This window comes from Spermophilus citellus, assembly GCF_964194105.1.
Source record: "Spermophilus citellus genome assembly, chromosome: 15".
NCBI classification, from domain to species: domain Eukaryota; kingdom Metazoa; phylum Chordata; class Mammalia; order Rodentia; family Sciuridae; genus Spermophilus; species Spermophilus citellus.
Window position 1 is genome coordinate 31,654,684 of NC_138195.1, and position 18,893 is coordinate 31,673,576.

The 18,893-nt window shown below is 37.6% G+C and overlaps 1 protein-coding gene and 1 pseudogene across 2 annotated transcripts; one reads left to right on the top strand and one right to left on the bottom strand.

The window, feature by feature from the left end:
- Positions 1–2,580: 2,580 nt before the first annotated feature.
- On the bottom strand, positions 2,581–6,008 carry LOC308634378 (tripartite motif-containing protein 44-like; annotated as a pseudogene). The gene is made up of 2 exons: positions 4,779–6,008; positions 2,581–2,728 (listed from the first exon to the last, which is right to left on the bottom strand). The product of its transcript is annotated as a tripartite motif-containing protein 44-like (transcript).
- A 4,838-nt stretch (positions 6,009–10,846) lies between these two features.
- LOC308634379 (melanoma inhibitory activity protein 2-like) lies at positions 10,847–12,779 on the top strand (the record flags this gene model as incomplete). The annotated part of the gene is made up of 2 exons (XM_081268217.1): positions 10,847–12,196; positions 12,249–12,779. 2 exons carry the CDS (start codon positions 10,847–10,849, stop codon positions 12,777–12,779), a joined length of 1,881 nt encoding a protein of 626 aa, XP_081124343.1.
- Between the last annotated feature and the right edge of the window lie 6,114 nt (positions 12,780–18,893).

Below are 18,893 nucleotides of genomic sequence, written 5' to 3' on the forward strand. Positions count from 1 at the left end.
GAATGAATTCTAGATTCCTGACAACTGTCTGATACAATGAAAATTGGTAATAGACTATCAGTATTCAAGGGAATACTCAGTGACTTAAACATCAATCCTCCAATTCCTCCACTCTACTGTTCCTTGATTAGGCAACTCATTCAAATTCTGCAGGTCTCAATTTCTTCATCTGTTAAATCAAAGGAATTGCACTAGGCTAAAAGATGTTTAGGTCCCTTCGAATGGAAGAATAGATTACATATATGTCTTTCTCGTTCACTTAACAATGGTAATTTAAAAACAAAATTAAATTTTGGAAATAATTTATAAAATGTGTGAGTTTTTAAAGTATTGCATCTTCTTCAAGTCATACACTAACTTCCTGAGGATAAGAATAAATGTTCTTTCTATCTAAAATACACAATTAAGGTGTTCCATAGGAGGGAGTTTTAAAAGAATTACATTAAGAAAACATTTTCCCTCAAAATCAAATGCAATTTAGATACATAATTTTCAGTGATAGAAAACAAAATTTTAATGTATCTCTCTTTGAATTAGTGACAGTCTAGAAGTTAAATGGTTCTTTATGGAATTATTGCAAACTATATTATGTTACTACAAATCATACAATCATGATTTAGCATGGCTATAATGTTCTACATATCAGAAGTGACAGCCCATTTTCTATCTACTGTTGTAAAAAGGTCTGGGTAATATACAAGCATTGCATTTTCCAATTTAACATCACATGCTGGAGGCAACTTGTGTCTTGTCTTTTCAATTTTTACCAATGGGAACAAATAAGCCTACCACTGGTTCATGATAACAGCTTTCACACTGGCCTACATATTTCGTCACTGATATATTAGTTAGCTCTTACAACAGCAAAAAAATGGATTTTATGACTGTCACTGCTTATTAGATTCCCTTTCCTTGCTTTCTATAGGACTTGTCAACCTTCCAGAATAATAATCTATGTTTAACTCACACAGTTGTTTAGAGATTTCAATTATATAAAACATGTAAGGCACTATCAGTAAGATTTAACTAAACATTGACTATTATTTAAACTGAGGGACTTGTACAAAGAGCAAGGATCAAAGCATAGAGTATGCGCAACAAAGAATGAAAACCCAGGGTGTTGGGTTTATCCTGATACTACAGTGAGTCTCTCAAAGCTGTCAGGCAGGATAAATGAATAAAGGGGAAAATATATAGGAAGTATATACTCACTATCCTTTATAAAGATTGGAATCTAGAAGACAAGAAAATGGTATTAAACAATATCTATTTCAGTTAAATTATTATAACAAGTATATAAATACTGATATGGGTCTTAAAAATCAGGATTGGGTTCTCATTCCCTCATGTTGAAGATTAAACACCTGAGAAGCACTGAGATAAGACAAGAAAGTAAATTTTGCTTAAGGGATAGGAGAGAAAGTAAATTTTATTTAAGGGATGGGGAGAGAGAGAGAGAGAGAGAGAGAGAGAGAGAGAGAGAGAGAGAGAGAGAGAGAGAGAGAGAGAGAGAGAGAGAGAGAGAGAGAGAGAGAGAGAGAGAGAGAGACTGACTCCTCTGGAGAGTCTCCAGACAGACCTGGTACCCATGAGAGTGGGGGTGTCTTACCTTTATAGATTTTAGGTTTCCTTTCTTCTCATGCCTAAGCAACCAAAAGGCTGTAAGAGAGCCATCCAGAGGATGATTTCTAGTCTTGAAAAGTGTGTTCCTTCTCCCACAAAGGCATTAGCAACTGGTTGATGGGGAAGTGCTATCTAGCCATTTCTTTTTCTTTGATAATCAGCTCTCTGTCCTTTGCCCAGGTCTTAATATTGCTTGTTTAAAAAAAAAAAAAACCCAAAACCAAAAAAAAACCTCAATTTGGGGATATTTGACTATCCCAGACTTACTTCTGAGAATTTGTAGTGTATGCTGGAGGGCAGGAGTTCTAGTTTCTTTCTTATCAAATAGACTGAGTTTAGCCAAGTAGGATTAGCCTAGCAAGGACTGGGAATAAATTGAGATTTAATTTTTCACCTAAGGAAAAACTTTTTTGTATTCATTAGCAAATATGTTTGAGCCTTTGCCATGTGCCAGATATTGCACTACGCATTTAGGGTCAGTGCTATAGGATCAGTGTAGTCTCCTTGCTGATATCACTGTCTTTTAACTTGTCTTAACAAGAAGACACTGTAAGCCTTATCTGGGTCTAGTTTCTTTAAAAAAAAGAGAGCTTGATAAGATATTTATTAATATCTTATTATTAATATTTATTAATAGCCTTAGGAGAAACCTGTGAAGGCTAGGGGAAAATTTATAGGGCAGGGGTTGCAATATTTCAAATATATGGTTTCGGAGATTTAACCTCAGACTGTTGGAAAGCGTGGCTCTGGAGCATGAGTGTGCACTTTGCAGAGGTGAGAAGCCTGGGGTGTGGCACAGCACTACCAGATAGTCATTGGTTTCAGGTCACCAGGGGAGAATAGGTAGTCCATAACCTGCCAGATACCTTCAAGAATGGTGGCATCTAGTGCTCCTGAGTTCAATTCCTGGTTAACATCCCCCAAATAAATAAATAAATAGAAGAATGGTGACTCATTTCAGACATTGTGATATTCTGGAATGGGTGGAGATGTGAATTGTCGGCAACTAAACTCTACAGGAACCAGGACATGGCTATGCCAGCCAGACAAGGAGAATCTGGGTAGGGTAACAACATCATCAGCTGCAAGTGCTAATAAACAGAGCCTTTGATGGAAGCCCAATAGAAAAACCATAAGGTGTTCTAGGACATCAATCATGTTTATAGCAGTCTTTAACATTAATTTAACATTAATTAATTTAATTAATTTAAACATTAATTAATTTAAACATTAATTTCAATAAATATATTGATATAGTTTTTATGATTTGTAGATTTTGTGTCTCAACTAGCAAGGCTTTCCTATACACATGTGTGTGTGTGTGTGTGTGTCTATTTTTTTCCAGCCCTTCTCTGATTTCTTTATCTTCTTCTAGATAATTGTTTAATTCTTACTGAAGAATTCACCCTACTGATAAGCAATACTATTTTTACCATATCCTAAATATATATTTGTGTATTTGCATCTATTTATGGGCTATACTTTATTAATTTATCTGTATTTAGCATCAAGTACCACATCATTTTAATTTATGTTTATAATTTACTATGCCATAGGACTAAGCCTAACTCATTGCTCTTCTATTTTATAATTTTTCTTTTTTTTTTCACAAAATCCAATTTTTAATTTTGAAGGAACGATCTAATCATCACACAGAATAAATCTTTAATTTTGAAGGAACGATCTAATCAACACACAGAATAAAAATAAGGGTCCAATTTGAGACAATGATAAACTATTGATCTCTTAAGTTAAATCTGTTGAACTTTTTTATTTATTAAGATACAAAATGATCACCTCTACATGGTACAGTGTCTTAGGCATGCAAGAACACTGAATTCTAGTTTTTCCACAGATACAAATGGGATGCTTAGTGTTTATTCTGTGACATTACATACTAGATACATGTAACTTGCTTTTTTTTTTTCCTTTTTAAATTAGAGCTTTGTAGTTATACATAGAAGTTGGGTTCATTCTGACATGTAACTTGCTTTTGATCTTTATAGGGGCTCAAAGCCAAGAATTTGCCTTGAGTCTCAGAAGACACTTTAGACTTGGATTTTAGGGCAAGGCATGAGCTGTTAAGACTATGGGAACTCTTGGAGAAGGAATCTTGAAGGCTGGAACTGTTAAGACTATAGGGACTTATGGATATAGACTCTTGAAGAAAAGAAGCACCACCAACTCATTAATATAGGGTATCTTGTTTTTCACTGAGATGTACATGAGATTTTGGATGCTAGGGCAGAATCATATGACTGGGATATGAGGTGTCCCCCCAAAGCCCCTGTGTTAATGCAGGAGGTAAATGGATGAAATTATGAGAGCCATAACCTAATCAGTGGATTAGTAATTTGAAAGGGCTACTGTACTGGGTAATAACTGTAGGCAGGTGGAACATGGCTAAAGGAAGTGGATCACTGGAGTCTCTGTTTCCCGGATACTATGAGGTGAGCAGCTTTTCTCCACCATGCCTTTTGCCAAGGTGCTTTGCCTCACGCAGAGTGATAGAGTCAGCTGCTCGTGAAATGAATCTCTGAACTATAAGCTCAAAATAACCTTTTTCTCCTCTAAGCTGTTCTGGCCAGGTATTTTTGTCATAGCAACAAAAACACACCTGGCATCCAAAACATTCTAGGGAGAAAGCACAGGTGCTGGAATAGGACAAACTTAACTGAATCCTGGCTCTATTTTTTATTCACTAGATAACATTGGGTCAGACTCTCCACAGTTCTCTGCATCTCAATATACCATCTGTCAAATGGAGTTAATAAATGCTGATAGTAGAGTTAAAGGAAATGATGACTATAAAGTACTCTCTTGTCTATCTAGAAATTTATTTAGTGACATGCTTTCTTAATTCTAGGGAGGATGAAATTAAAATAAGAAGAAATACCCTTTTCATATACTGATGAAAATTAATCAAGAGCCTTGGATAGGTGACCAAATAATGGTCCAATTGTCTCTCCTATTTTCTGTCAGGTTGGATAATACCTGCAACCTGGATTACATCTTAACTCTTCCATTCACTGGTTTATTCTGAGGCCAGGTTCTCTTGCACAAACGCAAAACTCATTGGGCTGGGGATATGGCTCAGCGGTAGCGCGCTCTCCTGGCATGCGTGCAGCCCGGATTTGATCCTCAGCACCACATACAAAGATGTTGTGCCCGCTGAAAACTCTGCCTTTGGCTCAGCTGATTCATTAGCGGTATCAAATTGTTCCTTGGCCTGGGCCATTTGAGTCATCAGCCTATCCATATGGGACTGAATGTCTGCCAGTATCTCAGTTACATGAGCTGTGGCCATTGCCTCCTGGATATCCACTAGATGAAGAGCCTTCTGTTCCTCATCAGCAATCACTTTCTGAACTTTCTTAAATTCTTGTTGTATAAACACCTTCATCTGGTCCCGAGTTACTTTAGGATCTGAGCTCTTGAACTTTAACCTTTCCACCAATTCTATCATGGCTGCCTTCAGTCCTCCTGAGTCTTTGCTTCTCAATTCTTCGAAGGCTTCATCTAGAGTGGAGAGCTGGTGGCCCTGGTGAGCCCCAATGACTGGACACAGGACACAGATGAGCTGCCTATCTTCCTGGCAATACGTGCTCAAATCCAGCCCATGGTCTGGGCACTTCCTCTTGGCCACTCTCTCGGCTTCCATTTCTATTTCTGGGTCGAATTCGCTTTCTGCCTCGGTTTCCCCTTCTGCCTCCGACTCTCCTTCTTGGTTGTCTTCCTCGGCCTCGCTCTCTTGCTCATCCTCCATTTCTTCCTCACTGTCCTCGTCGCTCTCTTCGTCGCTCTCGTCCTCGCTGTCTTCCTCCGACTCACTGTCCTCCTCCGACTCGCTCTCTTCCCCGGCCTCGCTTTCTACCTCCCCGTCCTGCTCCACCTTGGCCCCGACCTCTTCCTTCCCGGCCCCCTCCCCGCCGGCTCGCGAGGTCCAGGCCTGGGCGCCATGGATGTACTCTGCCAGGTGGTGACTGAGGAACTTCTCCTTGTGCGCCTCGGCGTGCGGCGACAGTAGCAGAAGCCGCATTCTCGGCACACTTCCTCGGCCCCCGGAGCCTCGTCGGGCTCGCACTCGTCACACGTGCCGTCGTGAGGCAGCTCCTCCAAGGCCGCGCCCACTCCGGAGGCCATGTGGGTGCTGTGACGCGGCCGAGGCCTCCGGGCCCGCGGGCTCGCCGCCTCCCCTCGGCGCGGCCTCCTCTCTTCCCTTCCCCCGGCACCGGGGTCCCCTCCTCGGGAGTCGCCACTCGGCTGGGCCGCGCGGCGTCCGGGAGCGGGGCTTGGGGCCGCGGCCGCCCTCGCCGGGCCGCGAGCTCAAGGCCTCCTCGCCGGCTCGGCCTCCTCACGCGGCGCGGCGCTGCGCAGCGCTTCCTCTGCTCTATAATTTTTCTTGACCATTGTTGCTTCCAGTTTTTTTTTCATAAAATTATCAGCAGCTTATCTTGTTCAAGGAAAACATTTTAGAGATATTTGATTATAATTATATTAATTTATATATTAATTAAGAAAATTAATATATTTATGATGATCTTTGTAGAAACAAGACATGGTTTCAATTGTGCAAGTCATATTTCCATCTTTCATAATGTTTAAAATGCTCTTCACACAAATCTTGTACATTGTCATTTAAACTTAGTTTTTAGTCATTTTATCACTTTTTCTTCTGAGGTTTAGAAGAGATTTTTTCATTCCTTATAAACTTTAGCATTTATATGTGTGTGTATACACACATATTTATATATATGTATTATATATATACATATAAATCTTATTGTTTTTGCACAATAAGATTTATTTTTTCCTTATTTTTTCTTATTTTTCTTATTCTCCAGAAAAGACCAAAGCCACAAAACACAGACATATAAAAAGCCACTAAGAGTGTAGGAAGAAAAGAATACAAAACTGCTTGCTAACTCAAGAATATTAGATTTCTCCTTTCCACCTTAAATCTTTTCTTTCTTTCCATCTTTTTTTTTTTTTTTTTGAAGGACCAAGGAAAGGCAATTTGGACAGTGCCCATATCTGACAAATTGAAAATATAAATTGATTCTAAAAGATTTACATAAAATCATAGATTATAGCTTGATGATCAACCAAGTAACACAGTGTGTTTGCCCCTAGCCTGCCTTAGGAGGGATCAGCTTCCTGGTCTGCTCTTTTTCTAATATTCCCCAGTACCCCTACATTACCACCCATGCTAGTCTTCTCTTTCCTGTGTCTGATACCTACCTTCACTGTTTGCCAAGCCCACAAAATCATACTTCTGTACCATTGCTCATGGTGCCTAACCTAGAATACATCCTACTATGTTTTATTGACTCCAAATATTATCTTCTCTTTGAAGACCAGAGTTTCCTCATGAAGCATTTGTGTACCATTTCTTACTTACTAACTGTGGCATTTGCCTTTAAGTAATTACCAGATTTTGCAGTTAAACATCTCAAACTTCAAGTTCCAAATATGCCACTTACTGGCTCTATCATCCTGGATAAGTTCATTAACTCCTCAGAACTTTGATTTTCTCCTAGATACATTGAGTGTAAAAATATTTAACCCACCTCTTTCCTGTTTTCATTTCGCCCTAGTCACAGATTCAAGATCAAAACTTCTAGGTAACAGGAAATTGACCAGAAAATAAACAATTCAACAAAATATGGCTGATTTCCTGATTCCTTCTCATAGAGCCTAACCTGACTTACTCCCTGTTTTATTTAAACTCTGTGCATATGTCCACTCCCTAGAGACATCTTACCTGTCCATTAAGATAGTTCTAATCCAATATTACCTTCCCACTATCTAAATTAGCTCTACTCCAATCCACTCCTTATCTCATTACTCTGTTTTTTTTATCCATGGCAGTTATAACTACCCAAAATTAATTTGTGCATGCATTTGTCTGTTTCCTGTTTTCCTTCACAAATATGTGGGCTCCATAATGGAAAATGCTTTGCAGATCTTGTTCTCTACTGTTCTCCCAGCACAGCATTTGGAACAGTATATGGATACATTTGGCAGATGCTCAGTGGGAATATAACTAAAGGAAATTAAACCACTGTCTACCATTATTGATAGTGAACTGATCAATATTGTCAAGCTAAAATATACCTATCTCATATCCAGAGTATACAAAGAACTCAAAAAATTAGACAATAAGATAACAAATAACCCAATCAACAAATGGGCCAAGGACCTGAACAGACACTTCTCAGAGGAGGATATACAATCAATCAACAAGTACATGAAAAAATGCTCTCCATCTCTAGCAGTCAGAGAAATGCAAATCAAAACCACCCTAAGATACCATCTCACTCCAGTAAGAATGGCAGCCACTATGAAGTCAAACAACAACAAGTGCTGGCGAGGATGTGGAGAAAAGGGTACACTTGTTCATTGTTGGTGGGACTGCAAATTGGTGCGGCCAATTTGGAAAGCAGTTTGGAGATTCCTGGGAAAGCTGGGAATGGAACCACCATTTGACCCTGCTATTGCCCTTCTCGGACTATTCCCTGAAGACCTTAAAAGAGCATGCTACAGGGACACTGCCACATCGATGTTCATAGCAGCACAATTCACAATAGCTAGACTGTGGAACCAACCCAGATGCCCTTCAATAGATGAACGGATAAAAAAAATGTGGCATCTATACACAATGGAGTACTACGCAGCAATAAAAAATGACAAAATCATAGAATTTTCAGGGAAATGGATGGCACTAGAGCAGATTATGCTTAGTGAAGCTAGCCAAACCCTAAAAAACAAATACCAAATGTCTTCTTTGATATAATGAGAGCAACTATGAACAGAGCAGGGAGGAAGAGTAGGAAGAAAAGATTAACATTAAACAGAGACTGGAGATGAGAGGGAAAGGGAGAGAAAAGGGAAATTGCAGGGAAATGAAGGGAGACCCTTATTGCTAAACAAAATTACATATAAGAGGTTGTGAGGGGAATGGGAAAATAAACAAAGAGAGAAATGAATTACAGTAGATGGGGTAGAGAGAGAAGTTGGGAGGGGAGGGGAGGGGGGATAGTAGGGGATAGGAAAGGTAGCAGAATACAACAATTACTATTAGGGTATTATGTAAAATTGTGGATGTGTAACTGACGTGATTCTGCAATCTGCATTTGGGGTAAAATTGGGGGTTCATAACCCACTTCAATCTAATGTATGAAATATGATATGTCAAGAGCTTTGTAATGTTGTGAACAACCAATAAAAAAAATAAAAAAAAATAAAGAACCCAAAAAGTTAAACAACAAAAATTAAATGACCCAATCAACAAATGGGCCAAGGACTTGAACAGAAACTTCTCAGAATAGGATATACAATCAATCAACAAATACATGAAAAAATGCTCACCATCTCTAGCAATCAGAGAAATTAAAATTGAAACTACTCTAAGATACCATCTCACTCCAATAAGAATGGCAGCCATTATGAAGTCAAACAACAATAAGTACTGGTGAGGTTGTGGGGAAAAAGATACACTCATACATTGCTGGTGGGACTGCAAATTGGTGCAGCCAATTTGGAAAGCAGTATGGAGATTACTTAGAAAGCTGGGAATGGAACCACCATTTGACCCAGCTATTCCCCTTCTCGGACTATAGCAAAAAGATCTAAAAAGAACATACTACAGGGACACAGCCACATCAATGTTTATAGCAGCACAATTCATAATAGCTAGAATGTGGAACCAACCTAGATGCCCTTCAATAGATGAATGGATTAAAAAAGGTGGCATTTATACACAATGGAATATTACTCAGCACTAAAAAATAACACGATCATGGCATTTGCAGGCAAATGGATGGCATTAGAGCAGATTATGCTAAGTGAAGTGAGCCAATCCCTAAAAAACAAATGCTGAATGTCTTCTCTGATATAAGGGGGGTAACTCAAAATGGGATAGGGAATAAGAGCATGAGAAGAAGACTACCACTAATAGGGAAGAAAGGTGGGAGGGAAAAAGAGGGAGAAGGGGAGTTGCACGGAAAATGGAAGGAGAAGCTCATTGTTATACAGAATACATATATGATGTTGTAATGAGAAAAAGAAAAAAAAGTATGTCACATTAGATTGGATAGAGAGAAAGGATGGGAGAAGAGGGGAGGAGTAAGGAGGACAGGAAGGGCAACAGAATAGAATAGACAATATGAATGATGTATGTACATTCCATGTATGTATTATATGTCAAAATACATTCTGCTGTCATGTATAACTAAAAAAAATAAAAAAAATAAAGTTAAAAAAATGACAGTACAATGATCTAAAATAACAGTTCTTATTTAACCAGTTGTTTAATTTTTATGGTTGCTTGCTCTATAAAACTAAAACTTAATAAAAACAATATTAAGGGTAAACTTAAAAAAAAGAAACATAAGTCATTGACCCAGCTAAAAAATTAAAAAGAAAAAAGAAAGAAAGAAAGTAGTGTATCATGAGAGTTTTTTCTGTTAGAAATAATTCAAATGACCATCCTAGAAAGAGTCAGCAGGTCTGGGGAGGTAGCTCAGTGGTAGTGAGCTGGCCAAGCATGCAGAAGGCCTTGGAATTTAAAGCCCAATACTGCAAGAAAAGAAAAGGGAGGGAAGGGAGAAAAAAGAAGGGAGGGAGGGAGGAAGGGAGGAAGGATGAAAGGAAGAAAACAAGGAAAAAATGAAGAAAGGGAGGGAGGAAGGAAGGAAGGAAGAAAAAAGGGAGAGGACAAAAGCAGGGAAAGGAATGGGTCATTAAAACAAAAGGGCAAGCAGTACACATATAAGAATATGACCTAAAATCTGTTGAGACAGTTTAGAAAGCTTTAGAATTTGCATGACATCAAACTGAGTGGTGTTATGACTGTATAGAAATTTCATAAGAAGCTCCATCTTGGCCTAGCCTAAACCAAACTCAGGGGTGAGTGGCATGGAGAGGACTCCTCTCTGGCTGGAGTGGAAGGGACCTGAACCCCTGGCACTTCAGGATGCACTGGGTAGGGAAGGAAGGGGCCAAGACACCCCTGATGGGCACTTGAGCACCACAAGGCTCCTGGGAGTCCTTCACCCCGGCTCCCCACATCACAACCCCCCCCCTTGCAGGGGTTCTCAGTGGTCTGCTCCGTTGCCTGGTGCAGGTTGGAATTCCTGAGCAAACACCTGAGTGTCCACAGCCATATTAGAGGGTGGTCCTGGAAGAAGTAGGAAGGGTTGTGGCAGCATTGTCTGAAGACATGAAACCAGGCCCTAATCCTTATGGCGTTCCTTGGGATTTGGTGATGTGTAGAGCTATTGGATGTTTTTCTCTTCTCTTGTTTTTGTTAAGAAGTTTTCAGTGTGTTAAAAGCAGGCTTTATGTGGGAAGAGAAAAACAGCTGGCTCTAAAACTTTCCAGAAGAATTGAAGAAAAATGTGAACTACTTGAAAAAGTTAGCCTTATTCAAAAAGAGCATGAAGGCATAGAGTCAACTTTAAAGGGTGGCAGTTTTGAGAAGGGTCCAAGAGAAGCCCCAAATTTAAAGGCAACCTATGAAAAGCTGCAGAGGTCCAAACCTAGCCATGGGGATGAAAGACTCTTTCTAGAAAAAGAGCTAGAAGAGCAAAAGGCCAAACATTGTCAACAGGATGAAATCATGGCAGATATATCGAGAAGGATAAAGTCCCTCGAAGGTGAATTAGGATCCCTCGGATCACAAATAACTGAAAGTAAAACAAACCTGAGACTGCTTCAAATGAGTGAGGAAGGACTTCAGCTGGCAATGAAAGAAGCTTTGGATGTAAGTTCCCAGCTTCGGCAATGTCAGAAACCAATCATAAAAGGAGAAGCTGAAGCATGGAGGGAACAAGGATGTGTCCAATGTAAAGAGAGCACCACATTGGAAGACTCTCAAGTCCATGCAGGAAAAGTTCAAAGTGATAAAGAAAATCACGAGGAGTCTCTGACTGAAGGCTTGCTGAAGATGAAAGATAGGTCTTCTCCAAGCGCGGGAGCCCAAACAGATGTTGGCAACTTGGAATGGGGAATGAGGAGTGAATCAAGAATTGGTGCTCACTTGGATGATGAGCCAAAAGGAGCTTTAAAGAAACTGATTGATGGTGCTAAGCTAAAGGCCTCCTTAGAAAACTTAGAAGGACAAAGATATCAAACTTGTGCTTTCTTATCTGAAGTAGAGAAAACAAAGGAAGACCTTAGAGAACAGATTAGAAGTCTGAAGACTGAACAGGCAACCTTACTGTCAGAGAATACACGGCTTGAAGGTGAGAATGAGAACCTTCAGCAGAAATTTAAAGTCATAATGGAACACTATCAAGAAAATATGATGAAACTCTATGGGAAACTCAGAGTAGAGGAAAATTACCAGGTGGAGCAAGAGAAGAAACTTTCCAAGGTCAAAGAAGAGATGGGCCATATGAAGAAAGAGCTGGAGACCAACAGAAAACGAGCCAAATATCTTGAAGAAGAATTGGAGAGAACCATTCAGTCCTGTCAGGGGAAGATTATTTACTCTGAGAAAAAAGCACATGAGAGTGAATTGGCGGCTTGGATTGCTGAAAGAAACCTCCATTATTTCATGAAACAAAAGGCTCGCAATGGACAAAAGTTAACTGAAAGGGAGCTTCAATTTGAACTTGTAGAGAAAGATCCCTGTGCACTTGGTGTTTCAAAGGCAGCATTGGGCAGAAAGAATTCCCCCAATGGTCCCTCATCATTGGGTCCTCCTTGGCAAGGTGGATGTTATTCGAATTATGGCAGACCATCTCGACCAGCAGAACTCAGAAGTTCTAATATGCCTTCTTTGGATAAAGAGGATTGGCCTAAGTCAATCCAGTAGAAAGGAGACCAAATTTGATCCTGGTGATACCAATGTGCCTGATTCATCTCTCTCTGCTGAAAACCAAGCAACTGGCTCTGGCTCATTGTTGGCACCTTTCCCTCCAGTCAGAGGTGAATTGTTTCCTGTGGACCCAAGGAGTCAGTTCACGAGAAGAGGACCATTTTCCCCTCTGCCTCCTCCAGGAAACAGGTATGGAGCACCTCAAGATTATTTTCCACCAGGCCCACCACCCCCTCCATTTTTTCCAATGCCAGATGTCTATGCATGGAAGTGTTTTTCTCAAGACCTTCCCCCAAGAGCTGGATTTCCTCCACCCACCCCCACATTCTGAAAGTAGAAGTGAGTTCCCTTCAGGATCCATTCCATCTTCAAATGAGCCTGCTACTGAACATCCAGAACCACAACAAATTCCTACTGGTATTTTGGGGCCAATCCCTAGAGAAAGTATAGGTTTAATTTTGGGAAGTAACAATTTAAAAGGGGCCATCATGGTGATACCTGGAGTAGTAGATTCTTATTTAGAAGGAGAATTAAATGTTACTGTAAAGTCAAATTTTGCCCAAAAAATACAATTACTCAATTACTTTTATTATCCTATAATTTGGATAGACATCCACAATTAAATTTGGTTTCCAACCTCCAAAAAAAAAAAAAACAAGAATTCTATATTTTGCTATGAATTCTTCATTTTCCAATTTTTCTATTGATTTTTTAAAAATTTTCCTCATATTTTATTATATTTAATAAATTAGAAAAATTAGTCTATGATATGTAAATACTTTTTCTCAGATTTCCATTGGAACTTATTTGTGGTTTTTCTTGCAGATTTAAACATTAATTTCAATAAATATATTGATATAGTTTTTATGATTTGTAGATTTTGTGTCTCAACTAGCAATGTCAAGAACTTTGTAATGTTGTGAACAACCAATAAAAAAAAAAGAACATATAATTTATAAATGAGTTCAAATACTAATGGACAGGTTGTTAATTAAGTCCAATAGTTAGTTTCATTAATACCTTCTTCCTGCTTCTGTGTCTAATATTCATTCCATCAATTACTGAGAATGTCAAGATCTCCTACTTAGATTGCAACTTTCTTTTTTAAATATTTACTATTATTATTATGTTACTTCATGTGTTTCCATGCAGTTAGTAGTAGTTACATACAGATTCACAATTGTTGAAAGCCTGTTTTGTTTATAGCAAAATAATTATTTTAATGTATTTTATGATTAACAAATTAAATTTTTTCATCCTTTTACTTTCAAATATTTGTCTTTTTAATTTAAAGTATGTTTCTTATAGAAATATCAGCAATTCCTTACTTTACATAAATTTTAGAGTGTTTAGGTTGAAATATTTAGTTTGCTTTTATTTAATGTTTTTATCAACAATTTGTTTACATTAGGTATTTTTATTTAATGGCTACCTGTCTTATTGTTCATTTGTTTGTTCTTGTATTGTTGCTCTTTTATTTCAACTTTTTAATTCAACTTGCCTAATTTTCTAATAATAAAACATATTTTGTTATTCTGTGTTGATTTGTCTATTGTTTTTTTACCTAGTCTCTTCTCAAAATTTTAAAATGTTTTCCCAGGAGATGAAATATGTATCTCTAATTTTTCACCACATTAGATTTAATAAAATAGTACTTCATGTAAAATATAAAAATAGTATAATTGTATTTATTTCCTGCCATTTATATATATATATATATATATATATATATATATATATAAAATATTTGATTGGAAACTAATAAGACCTAAGCTTCAAGCCTCCTTTTTTGTATGGTTTCCTTCCAAGACCATGGAACATGCTGTAGATATTTTCTATACAGTTATATATTTTTGTATAATGAAAATTTGAATAACCTTTCCTGTATCTTACCAGGTTTGATTTAGCCAAAAGAAAACAATTTACTCATGGTTTGGAAGGGAGAATTGAAGTAGCAGTCATCACTCTTTTAAGGTGTCAAGTTAGAAACAGAGAATTACCCTACAAATAGAAACTAAGTATTGCTCTCCTCCATTCCACCTCCTACAATTTTCCCACAAGCTGGCTTTGTTGACCAAATTGACCCCAGGCCAAAATCAAATGCAAAATCAACAGACTTCAATAAAGTTCTCCCTAAGCGTTCCCTCAGAGTCACCCTTTGCAGCTGGATCTGCCTGACTACAAGAAAGATGGTTGGGAATCATTTTAACCTTCAACTCTTGAGTCTGAACATTAATTTCCCCCACTTTTTTTCACAAGTTTGAGAATTTTTTTTCTTCTATAAATTACTATATAATAATATCCATACTAGTTTTTTTTTTTTGTCTTCTTGAACCCCAACTGCTATTGTAACTGGGATCTGGTAGTGTGATGATGTCATTACAATAAATAAATTAATAAAATGTGTGACATTGACTTGGAATTGGATGATGAAAAAAAGATACAAGGGTACTGAGGAGATTGAGAGGGAAGGCTAAAAAGGAAAAATAGAAATCCTTGTTGAAAACTAGACAAAAAGGTAAACATGAAAGAAGTTGTGTCAATATCCATCTGTAATAGTGTGAAAAGTGAATTTGGTCAAGGTTATATCTAGGTAGAATGTTGAAAGGGGCAACCGGTTTCTATATGATGAGGTAAGTTGGTAAGAACTGAATGATCTGCTCAGTTTGTTTGCAAGCATAATGTAGAAGAAATGTTACTAACCCAGTACAGGTAGGGTGAGAGAATAAAAACTGTTTCTCATTTCCAGCTTCTGCTGGCTTCAGTAGACATGTAAAGGAAGGAACCATTTCAGGAAAAAAGATAAAATAAAATTTTGTTCATGTGTCAAGACATCAGTTATACAGGTGTAAGACCCCTTTCGGCCCTCAGAAATTAGCAAGGATGTTCCTTGACAACTTTTAATCTAGACAGAGTAGCTTATAATAATCGGAAGGCTATGCCTCTCAGAATCTCTTGGCTAAATAAAAGCACTTCCAGAAATCTAAAAGCATTTTGACTCTTAGGTCAAATGAAAGAGAAGCTTATCTCAAGGAGATTTGAGGGCATACAATTTTTTTTTCTAATGGAGTGCATTAAAATTAGAATCAAGAAAATCTATACAATTTTTAAGTAATTATAACAGCTTGAGCAAAAGAAAAGCCATCCCATTCAAAATGTGGAAGACTCTGAATCTCCAACCAGCTACAGATAAGGAGGTTAAGAAAGCTACTTGGCTGAAAAACCAGAACACTTCTTGCATAAAAGAAATGCTAATTCAGAGTAGAGCTAAGAGCTCAGTCAGAGGGAGGCACCAAGAACCAACTTGAAACCATTCATGTGTAACCATTATTTATTTCAGAATTGCTGGTAGCCATGCTGTTTCTTTACAAGAAAATCAATCAATTTTATCCTAAAACTAGATTCTAAACCAAACTCCCAAACAACCCTTCTGAGTAATCAATACCTGATTTAGGAAAATCTCTTTACACAAACAGCTGATGGTTCTGACTTCTTCCTCCTACTATGTCTACTCTATAGAAAGTCTAGATACCAGCAGCTGCTATTTGTTGATCCTGGCTTGGATTTATCCCATCTGACTCATTTTCTTCCTTTTGTTGGTATTTCATGACTAACCATCTATCTCCAACAACTTTTCCCAGATGGGCACATGTCTTCCTTCATCCTTGTATTCTGTTCTATATTCTTACCTAATTTCTTCAAGAAAACACATCTCCACCTCTGCATTCTTTTATTCTCCCTCAGTCTCACACTGGCTTTCTAAGCCCTTCAACTGGATTGTTTCCTCTCTTCAATGTGTAGCTCCAATCATGGCTGCTCACCCAGTGGTGAGGCTTCACTCAGGCAAAGGGAAGCTGTGCCTTTTGAACTGACCTAAGACAGACTCAGTGCTTCCAACACAAAGCCTTGTTAAATATCCATAAATTTCAGAATATTTATGAAAGTATTTTCTATTACCCTGTTAATTTCCTCTTATCTTCAAACACTCATGAAAATTAATGCTCTTTTTAACTTCTGCGGCTTTTTTTTTTTTTTGGTTGTAATGTTACTATATCAGTAATTTTATTTTTTACTCCTAGTCTGAATGGTATCTCAACTGTACTGAATGATAAGGAGGCATTTGTTAGAAGCCAAGAAACTAATTACTTTATGTAACAATGTCTATTTGAATGAATTCTAGATTCCTGACAACTGTCTGATACAATGAAAATTGGTAATAGACTATCAGTATTCAAGGGAATACTCAGTGACTTAAACATCAATCCTCCAATTCCTCCACTCTACTGTTCCTTGATTAGGCAACTCATTCAAATTCTGCAGGTCTCAATTTCTTCATCTGTTAAATCAAAGGAATTGCACTAGGCTAAAAGATGTTTAGGTCCCTTCGAATAGAAGAATAGATTACATATATGTCTTTCTCGTTCACTTAACAATGGTAATTTAAAAACAAAATTAAATTTTGGAAATAATTTATAAAATGTGTGAGTTTTTAAAGTATTGCATCTTCTTCAAGTCATACACTAACTTCCTGAGGATAAGAATAAATGTTCTTTCTATCTAAAATACACCATTAAGGTGTTCCATAGGAGGGAGTTTTAAAAGAATTACATTAAGAAAACATTTTCCCTCAAAATCAAATGCAATTTAGATACATAATTTTCAGTGATAGAAAACAAAATTTTAATGTATCTCTCTTTGAATTAGTGACAGTCTAGAAGTTAAATGGTTCTTTATGGAATTATTGCAAACTGTATTATGTTACTACAAATCATACAATCATGATTTAGCATGGCTATAATGTTCTACATATCAGAAGTGACAGCCCATTTTCTATCTACTGTTGTAAAAAGGTCTGGGTAATATACAAGCATTGCATTTTCCAATTTAACATCACATGCTGGAGGCAACTTGTGTCTTGTCTTTTCAATTTTTACCAATGGGAAAAAATAAGCCTACCACTGGTTCATGATAACAGCTTTCACACTGGCCTACATATTTCGTCACTGATATATTAGTTAGCTCTTACAACAGCAAAAAAAATGGATTTTATGACTGTCACTGCTTATTAGATTCCCTTTCCTTGCTTTCTATAGGACTTGTCAACCTTCCAGAATAATAATCTATGTTTAACTCACACAGTTGTTTAGAGATTTCAATTATATAAAACATGTAAGGCACTATCAGTAAGATTTAACTAAACATTGACTATTATTTAAACTGAGGGACTTGTACAAAGAGCAAGGATCAAAGCATAGAGTATGCGCAACAAAGAATGAAAACCCAGGGTGTTGGGTTTATCCTGATACTACAGTGAGTCTCTCAAAGCTGTCAGGCAGGATAAATGAATAAAGGGGAAATTATATAGGAAGTATATACTCACTATCCTTTATAAAGATTGGAATCTAGAAGACAAGAAAATGGTATTAAACAATATCTATTTCAGTTAAATTATTATAACAAGTATATAAATACTGATATGGGTCTTAAAAATCAGGATTGGGTTCTCATTCCCTCATGTTGAAGATTAAACACCTGAGAAGCACTGAGATAAGACAAGAAAGTAAATTTTGCTTAAGGGATAGGAGAGAAATTAAATTTTATTTAAGGGATTGGGGGGGGAGAGAGAGAGAGAGAGAGAGAGAGAGAGAGAGAGAGAGAGAGAGAGAGAGAGAGAGAGAGAGACTCCTCTGGAGAGTCTCCAGACAGACCTGGTACCCATGAGAGTGGGGGTGTCTTACCTTTATAGATTTTAGGTTTCCTTTCTTCTCATGCCTAAGCAACCAAAAGACTGTAAGAGAGCCATCCAGAGGATGATTTCTAGTCTTGAAAAGTGTGTTCCTTCTCCCACAAAGGCATTAGCAACTGGTTGATGGGGAAGTGCTATCTAGCCATTTCTTTTTCTTTGATAATCAGCTCTCTGTCCTTTGCCCAGGTCTTAATATTGCTTGTTTAAAAAAAAAAAACCCAAAACCAAAAAAAAACCTCAATTTGGGGATATTTGACTATCCCAGACTTACTTCTGAGAATTTGTAGTGTATGCTGGAGGGCAGGAGTTCTAGTTTCTTTCTTATCAAATAGACTGAGTTTAGCCAAGTAGGATTAGCCTAGCAAGGACTGGGAATAAATTGAGATTTAATTTTTCACCTAAGGAAAAACTTTTTTGTATTCATTAGCAAATATGTTTGAGCCTTTGCCATGTGCCAGATATTGCACTACGCATTTAGGGTCAGTGCTATAGGATCAGTGTAGTCTCCTTGCTGATATCACTGTCTTTTAACTTGTCTTAACAAGAAGACACTGTAAGCCTTATCTGGGTCTAGTTTCTTTAAAAAAAAGAGAGCTTGATAAGATATTTATTAATATCTTATTATTAATATTTATTAATAGCCTTAGGAGAAACCTGTGAAGGCTAGGGGAAAATTTATAGGGCAGGGGTTGCAATATT